The sequence below is a fragment of the Mustela putorius genome, unplaced genomic scaffold (genome assembly GCF_011764305.1).
Source record: "Mustela putorius furo isolate JIRA1106 unplaced genomic scaffold, ASM1176430v1.1 tig00000129_pilon_pilon_pilon, whole genome shotgun sequence".
Lineage (NCBI taxonomy): Eukaryota > Metazoa > Chordata > Mammalia > Carnivora > Mustelidae > Mustela > Mustela putorius.
Window position 1 is genome coordinate 26315308 of NW_025421290.1, and position 9352 is coordinate 26324659.

Below are 9352 nucleotides of genomic sequence, written 5' to 3' on the forward strand. Positions count from 1 at the left end.
TATTCCATGCTCTACCTCCCTGACCAGGCTAACTACTCTGACTTTGGCAAGAATCAAAATTAAATAAAATCCAGATGTCCTAATGGAAAGTACAAGGCACAACTTAAATATTTTTGTTTAATAGTACCAAAATTGTATCTCTTAAAGGAGGAATAAAAGGAATAGTCTCAGAGGTGGGCTTATCCTAAAAGGCTAATGTATTGGGACCAAAATGGGATTTTTGAGAAGCTCCCTGGACCAGCTTAAAGAAAAATGAACAAATAACAAATCACTTTACAGAGGTTCTCCTCACCTGGGACAAAAACAAGCAAACCAAAAGTGAAAAATAACATCCCAAACAAAAGCTATTTTTGTCTTAGGAGGGGGAGGAGGGAATCCACTTGGCACACGGAAAAAATAATTTAACTTCCTTGCTCTTCCGTGTGTCCAGACACTGCTTCAAAGTCATTCATTTGTACTAAAACCGGTTTGGTGGCACAGGAATGGTAATTCAAAGAGCTGTGAGGGAAAAAGACTCTAAAATGTAGAAGCCTCAAAAAAAAAAAAAAAAAAAAAATAGCCCATGAGGCTAAACGAACATGTGAAGACAAATCAGCTAACTGCAGAGCTGAGGACCATCTGCTTCTGCTCTGATCACATTTCTGTTAGCTTTTCATAGATCGGTAGTCTTGCCATCATTTAACTTCCTCCACTGAAACAATGAGAGCATCATATGAAATGCCAATGATGATAACTACTATCAAAAATACTCTCTTGGAGGAATCTAGGAAGAATTTTCTTAACTGATTAAAAAAACAATAAGATGGGAGCACCTGGGTGGCTCAGTTGGTTGGGTGCCTGCCTTTGGCTCATGTCATGATCTTGGGGTCCTGGGATCGAGCCCCACATCAGGCTCCCTGCTCACTGGGGAGTCTGCTTCTACTTCTCCCTCTACCCTCTCCACCCCCACTGTGCCCATGCTCTCTCTCTCTCAAATAAATCAATAAAATCTTTAAAAATTATAATAAAAAATAACAAGGTATACAACATGTTCACTTGCTACATTTATATTTTGTAAGATGATTGTCATTATGATGATAGTTAGCACCTCTATCACATCTGCCATGTGGAACACAATAGCACCCCTATCACATCACATAATTACCATTTCTATTTTGTGGTAGGAATAATAAAAACAAAAAACAAAACAAATCAAGAAATGAGTTAAGAATGTCCATAATGCAATTACATTTATTTGAAAAGGTAAATGTGTTTAGGAACCTATAGGGGTGGAAGGACAAAAAGGTCCTCAGGCAACTAGGATGATCTTTGTAAACAGAAGGGAAGGTGATACACACGGATAATGCCATCAAAATACATAGGGGTGCCTGGCTGGCTCAGTCAGAAGAGCATGCAACTCTTGATCTTGGGGCTGTAGGTTCGAGTCCCGCATTGGGTGTGAGATTCCTTAACAATACAATCTTTAAAACACACACACACACCACACACACAAACATGAATACAATCAATACACTCATTCAGCAGATACATAATGAGAACCCCTGTGTAGCAGACTCTGTGCCATAACCATACAGATGTGCCATCCTGGATTCATGTTGTAAGAGAAGGAAAGAGAGTTTTCAATTTCTTAATCAAATGAAACTTCTTAAGCTTCCTAAAGCTCTTCATTATTTGTATCATCACTCCAACATAAATATTTTTAAATGTTTTAATTAAATAACAAAAAGGCTATGAAAAACCCATAGCGAATACCATTCTCAACGGAGAAAAACTGAGAGCTTTCCCACTAAGGTCAGGAACACCATTATCACCACTGCTATTCAACGTAGTACTAGAAGTCCTAGCCTCAGCAATCACACAACAAAAAGAAATTAAAGGCAGCCAAATCGGCAAAGAAGAACTCAAAACTCTCACTCTTTGCAGATGATATGATACTTTACGTGAAAAACCCAAAAGACTCCACACCAAATCTGCTAGAACTTGTACAGGAATTCAGTAAAGTGTCAGGATATAAAATCAACACACAGAAATCAGTTGCATTTCTATACACTAACAACAAGACAGAAGAAAGAGAAATTAAGGAGTCAATCCCATTTACAATTGCACACAAAGCCATAAGATACCTAGGAATAAACCCAACCAAAGAGGCAAAGAATCTATATTCAGAAAACTATAAAGTACTCATGAAAGAAATTGAGGAAGACACAAAGAAATGGAAAAATGTTCCATGCTCCTGGATTGGAAGAACAAATATTGTGAAAATGTCTATGCTACCTAAAGCAATCTACCTATCAAAATCCCACCCATTCTTTTTCCAAGAAATGGATCATATAATCCTAAAATTTAATGGAACCAGAAAAGACCTCGAATAGCAAGAGGAGTGTTGAAAAAGATAGCCAAAGTCGGTGGCATCACAATTCCAGACTTCAAGCGCTACTACAAAGCTGTCATCATCAAGACAGTATGGTACTGGCACAAAAACAGACACACAGATCAATGGAACAGAATAGAAGGCCCAGAAATAGACCCTCAACTCTATGATCAGCTAATCTTCGACAAAGCAGGAAAGAATGTCCAGTGGAAAAAAGAGAGTCTCTTCAACAAATGGTGTTGGGAAAATTGGATGGCCACATGCAGAAAAATGAAACTGGACCACTTCCTTACACCACACACAAAAAGAGACTCCAAATGGATGAAGGACCTCAATATGAGAAAGGAATCCATCAAAATCCTACGGGAGAACACAGGCAGCAACCTCTTCAACCTCAGCCTCAGCAACTTCTTCCTAGAAACATCGCCAAAGGCAAGGGAAGCAAGGGCAAAAATGAACTATTTGGGACTTCATCAAGATCAAAAGCTTTTGCACAGCAAAGCAAACAGTTAATAAAACCAAAAGACAACAGACAGAATGGGAAAGGATATTTGCAAAGGACATATCAGATAAAGGGCTAGTGTCCAAAATCTACAAAGAACTTATCAAACTCAACACCCAAAGAACAAATAATCCAATCAAGTAATGGGCAGAGGACATGAACAGACATTTCTGCAAAGAAGAAATCCAGATGGCCAAGAGACACATGAAAAAGTGCTTGATATCACCTGGCATCAGGGAAATACAAATCAAAACCACAATGAGATACCACATCACACCAGTCAGAATGGCTAAAATCAACAAGTCAGGAAATGAGAGATGCTGGCGAGGATGCGGAGAAAGGGGAAGCCTCCTTCACTGCTGGTGGGAATGCAAGCTGGTGCAACTACTCTGGAAAACAATATGGAGATTCCTCAAAAAGTTGAAAATAGAACTACCCCACGACCCAGCAATCACACTACTGGGTATTTACCCTAAAGATACAAATGTAGTGATCCGAAGGGGCACATGCAACTGAATGTTTATAGCAGCAATGTCCAAAATAGCCAAACTATGGAAAGAACCTGGATGTCCATCAACAGATGAATGGATAAAGAAGATGTGGTGTGTGTGTGTGTGTATATACATATATATATAAATATATATATATATATATATATATATATATATATACTATGCAGCCATCAAAAGAAATGAACTTTTGCCATTTGCAACGATGTGGATGGAACTAGAGGGTATTATGCTGAGCAAAGCTTAAGTCAATCAGAGAAAGTCATTTATCATATAATCTCCCTGATACGAGGAAGTTGAGAAGCAACATAGGGAGTTTGGGGGGTAGAAAAGGAATAAATGAAACAAGATGGAATTGGGAGGGAGACAAACCATAAGAGACTCTTAATCTCACAAAACAAACAGAGCGTTGCTGTGGGGAGAGGGGTAGGGAGAGGGTGGTGGGGTTATGGACATTGGGGAAGGTATGTACTATGGTGAGTGCTATGAAGTATGTAAACCTGGCAATTCACAGACCTGTACCCCTGGGGCTAATAATATATTATATGTTAATTTTAAAAATAAATAATAAAATAAAATAAAAATAAGAAAAAGGCAAGATTTCTACATACTGAGGGAGACCATACCAGGAAATATTTCCAAAATGAAATAACAAATGGGCACAAAATACACAAATCTGTGCTAAGAAAAGTATACAGTAAAGGAACTCTCAAGCACTGCTGGTGGGAATAAGTTGATGCAGCCACGGTGGAAATAGCATAGAGGTTCCTCAAAATATTAAACAAAGAAATACTATACGATCCAGTAATTCCACTCCTGGGTCATTACCCAAAGAAAACAAAAACACTAATTTGAAAAGATATATGCACCCCTGCATTTCTTGCAGCATTATTTACAATACCCATGATACAAAAGCAGCCATATCCATAACCACAGATAAAGAAGATGCGGTATGTGTGTACCATGGAATATTACATGGTCATAAAAAAAGAATAAGAGGCGGGGCGCCCCGGTGGCTCAGTGAGTTAAAGCCTCTGCCTTCGGCTCAGGTCATGATCCCAGGGTCCTGGGATCAAGCCCCGCATCAGGCTCTCTGCTTAGTGGTAGCCTGCTTCCCTCTCTCTCTGCCTGCCTCTCTGCCTGTGATCTCTGTCTGTCAAATAAATAAATAAAATCTTTAAAAAAATAAAAATTAAATTAAATTTAAAAAGAATAAAAATGTAAAAAAAAAAGCAAGCCATTTGTAACAACATGGATGGACCCTAGAGGGTATTATGCTAAGTGAAATGAATCAGGCAGAAAAACACAAATACCGTATGATTTCATTTAAAACAAAACAAACAAAAGGCAGAAACAGATTCAAATACAGAAAACAAACTGATGGTTGCTAGAGGGGTGGAGTGCAGGGAGTGGGCAAAATGGGTGACAGGGAGTGTGAGATAGAGGCTTCTAGTTATGAAAGGAATAGGTCATGGGAATAAAAGGTACAGCATAGGGAATATAGTCAATGATACTGTAATAGCATGATATGGTGACAGATGGTAGCTACACTTGGGGTGAGCACAGTATAATATAGAAAAGTTGAATCATTATGTTGTACACCTGAAACTAATGTAACATTACATGTCGACTATACTCAAATTAAAAAATTAAAAATAATTACTTAAAAAAGAAAAGCATACAGTGGAAAAACACAGTGTTCAAAGGTTGAGTCAAGAAATGACTAACATGAGTGAACCCTATAAACTTTTCAACAGCCCTATCCAGCTATCAAAAGCCCCGTTTGGTAAGGTAAACTTCTATTCCTGATGAAACAGTGCATTGTTCTGGCAATATATATAGTTCTTACTTAACTAAACTACATGAGCAAGACAAATAAAAAGATTACAAAGGAAAGGAATATCATCAATTTCTTCTAGGTCTGGTACTAATTCTCCTAGGCCTACTCTGATATTTATAGGAGCTGAACATATCAACCCCTGCTCAAAACAAGAAAAAACTAACAAAGAGTAACATTTTTTTAATGTCTGTGGTATTAGACATTAACTATATCACATTATAGACTATTCTTTCAAATCCACAACAAATAGGCCAATAGAATAGGCCCAGACCTAACAAGACTTACTACCCTAATGATCTTAACCATGTCAATGGGTAACCAATGCCTACAGCAATAGGGAATTTTTTTCCTATAGAAACCTGTGTCTTTTTCTTCATTATCATTATCAAAAATCACAGTTCTGGGGCGCCTGGGTGGCTCAGTGGGTTAAAGCGTCTGCCTTCAGCTCAGGTCATGATCCCAGGGTCCTGGGATCGAGCCCCACATCTGGCTCTCTGCTCAGCAGGGAGCCTGTTTCCTCCTCTTTCTCTGCCTGCCTCTCTGCCTACTTGTGATCTCTGTCTGTCAAATAAATAAATAAAAATCTTAAAAAAAAATCACAGTTCTACCAAATATACTTTGTAACAAGTCTTTAATCCACCAAGAGGGTCCATGAGGCCTAATGAGAGCTGTACAAGAAACCAAATAAAAAGACCCAAGCCCTTACCTTCTTTAGCTGCTAATTCAGGAGCTGTAGACAAAGTCCTTCATCTCTTTATCTTACTCTTCCTAGATAAAAAGGAGCAAGAAGATCTCTACAGCCTCATCTAAACCATTAATGAAAATACTGCTGCTTTGCCTTGCACTTTCCAAAATGATCTCTCTCCAAGAGGATATGGGAGCTATCTGTCCCTCTGCCCCATCCCCCAAAAGGCGCCAGAGATCACATAAGTTTCAGAATACTGTCTTAATCAAATTTCGTTAGTTTCCTTCCTTCAGGACTTTCCAGAGCCTTTAATCCAAGTACACAAATATGTCAAAATTCTTTACTATTTAGCTAAAATCTGGAAAAAGGCACAGTAGATGGGAAAATGTACTGGGAAATGTTGAGAAACACACCATTTTGAAAAATTTGGCTACATAAGGGCCAAAGAGGCAGCACAGTATAAAGACAATAGGTTTACAAGCTTAGTAATTTTGGACAAATTACTTCACCTTGTGCCCCAGTGTAGTCAATCTACAAAATGGTGGAAATAGTACCAACTTCCTAAAATGGCTGAGGATTAAATGAGATGAATTGTAAAATCCTCAGAACCAAGTCTGGCACAGAGTAAATAATAAACGTTAGCTATTACTTTTGTTACCTTCTTTGCAGTGTTATTCCAAGCACAGAAATACATGTAATTAACACAACTTACGCCTGGTAAGTAACAAGCATTCAACAAAGGGTAATTTAATTGAACACATATAAAATTCTGATCACAGTGCCTAGCACAAACTAAGTCTGAATTCATAGGCACAGTACTGTAGTGAATTCACTATGATTATGTTACTAAGATTATAGGATCTTTTTATTTAAAGATTTTAAAAATTTATTTGACAGACAAAAAGACAGGGAGAGAGAGCACAAGCAGGAGGAGTGGCAGAAGGAGAGGGAGAAGCAGACTCCCTGCTGAGCAAGGAGTCTGATGCGGGACTCAATCCCAGCTGGGATCATGGCCTGAGCTGAAGGCAGATGCTTAACTGACTGAGCCACCCAGATCCCCCAAGATTATAGGAGCTTAACCATTAATAAAAACAGTGCTGCTTTGCCTTTAACAGTGTTTCCCCATAAGACTGTATCTCCCTAGTATGATAACAATGAAGATATCTGAGCCTTGCCCACTTCTAAAAGTAAGTTTCAGAATTATTGTATTAATCAAAATTGGGCAAAATTAAGTTCCTTTTCTTCAGGACCCAGGGCCTTTAGTATGAATCTTGAATCTCTAAGTAGGCAATGTACAGTTCCCAAATGCATTGACTGAGGAAACTTCCTTTCACTGAACAGTTCTTGGGACTATTGCTCTGTGGAACACAGAATGGAAACTGCCCTAAACTGATGAAAAACAGAAACAGCATGTAAAGTACTTGCAAACCATTGTGCCAAGAACAATGTCTGGTACATCACAAAGAGTTTTAACAAACTTTTGCTGTACAGATGTGAAGGGGTCATGATTTGTAACATTCCCAGACATACTCGATTTTGGAAAAAAAATTTTTTTAGCAGCATCTGTAGGACTACTGTGGCAAAAAATACACTTAGAAAAATGCTTCCTGGGGCAGCTGGGTGGCTCAGCTGGTGACCAGCTTTTGATTTTGGCTGGGGTCATGGTGAGGGTCCCAGGGACCTAGGCAGAAGCAGGCTCCACACTCATCAGGAAGTCAGCTTGAGGATTCTCTGCTCCCCCTTCCCCTCCAGGCCAGATGTTCTCTTTCTCTCTCTCCTTCTCTTAATAAATCTTAAAAAAAAAAAAAAATGCTTCTCCATGGATACGGAATCCTATTAACTAACATGAACAAACACAAAAGAATCTAGCTTTGTATTCCCACTAGCATGGATTGTTCTAGGATTGTTCTATCTAAAAGTCAAAACATTCACCTCAACAGGTTATCCTCCAGCCACTTGCTGGGAACTAAGGCAGAGCCTAGTAACAGTGTTCACACATATACCTGCACTTAGGTAACTCCCCTCAACGTCCCCTTTTTTTTCTAACATCTCCAGGGCAACACCACTAGAGGAAAAGTTGGAAAACCAGCTTTTATCAGAAGCACTGACAAACTGCCACAGCTCTGCTCTTCTTTTTCTCCTTTTTGCCTCTTCCAGGAACTATCTGCACTGGAGTATACGACCATTTTCGCTCTTTAATATCTTAATTCATCTTATTACTGCAGTACAGCAATAGTTAAGTTCTCTTAAAACCACGGTAATCATTCCTTCTTTTTAAGGGGTCTTTCCCCCTCATCTTCCCCTCCCAGATTCGCCTTTCTCTAACTTGTATGCACTCATACCCCAGAATCAAAGCCTCCTTCACTCTTGGAAAACAATCTTAAGATGAAGTGGAGAGATCACAATGTTTGGTCCAAAAAAGAAAAGAAAAGAAAAAGCTGCTATTTCAACAAGAGGTGAGAAGTTACAGATTTTGTTTATACATCACTGTCTTATAAATTAATAATACACACGCAGCGAACTTCAGAGCCCATCCATATGCAAGTATAAATGACTTATCAAAGTTCTGCACCAAAGTAAAATTCGGGATTTTTTAAAGTGTTCCTCAAAGGGACCCGTAAAGGAAAGGGGCTGTTCAAGTTTGAGGAGGGGCGGCCATGGCGCGGCACTCGAGAGTCCCGCGGGGACTCGGGGACGCCGCCACCAAGGACGAGCCAGCCGGGTTCGAAGGGGTTCCAGATGCCTATGCTGACCACACGGTCAAGTTCGCCCTGGGCCTTCCTCCCCGGAGCCCCCACCCAGCGGCCTGGGGACCCCCCAGTGCCCTCTGCCTCTCGCTGGGATCCACAGGGCTGACAGGGTCCGGCTGGTACCTGGTCGTAAGGGGACTTCTCCAGCATCTGCGTGCACAGATCTGCGCAGAGCTGGAACTTCCTGCGCCTAAAATAGCTCCAGGCGAGGAGCAGCGGCTCCATCTCCGAGCCCATGGCGGCCGAAGGCGGCCCACGAAGGACCAGGGCCCGGGCCAGGTGGGCGGGGTCGGGAGCGGGAGGCGTCCGGCTCTGCCCGGCAACGCGGCGGCGAGGGCCTTGCCTGAGGGGTGCCCGCGTCGCGCCTGAGATCAGGAAAATGAAAACCCGGCTCGAGCAGAACGCAGCTACAAGGCTTGTCAAACCTTGCTTGCCAAGAGGGTGTACTTTTAAAGGATACATATTTCATTAATTTCGAGAAGAGGGCGCCATGGATAAATGAAGAGGTAGTGCCTTAGACACCTACAGCCAGGGCCCTCCACTGTCGCTGAGGAGGAGCGGTTGCCTAGCAGCCGAACGCTCTGCTTACTGTGCGAATCTGAGAGTAGGCGCAGGAGCTGACCCTCCTACGGGTCCCTGTCCTACTCTTCCCGTGCATACATCCTTGCCCCTATCATTGACCCTTCTCGTGTTCT

General features: G+C 40.9%; 1 protein-coding gene across 5 annotated transcripts in view; it reads right to left on the reverse strand.

Annotated features, from left to right (window-relative positions):
* Positions 1-8957, reverse strand: part of TTC8 (tetratricopeptide repeat domain 8) — a 58121-nt gene extending 49164 nt beyond the window's left edge. For 2 of the 5 annotated variants that reach the window (XM_013057750.2, XM_013057740.2), the window contains exon 1: positions 8781-8957. In XM_013057750.2, coding sequence (XP_012913204.1) covers positions 8781-8894 — 114 coding nt within the window. In that variant the 5' untranslated portion in view covers positions 8895-8957. Of the gene's footprint in view, positions 1-5928; positions 5949-8780 lie in introns of those variants that run through there. The other 3 variants (XM_004739087.3, XM_004739088.3, XM_045071485.1) reach the window with 3 other exon arrangements.
* Positions 8958-9352: the final 395 nt, after the last annotated feature.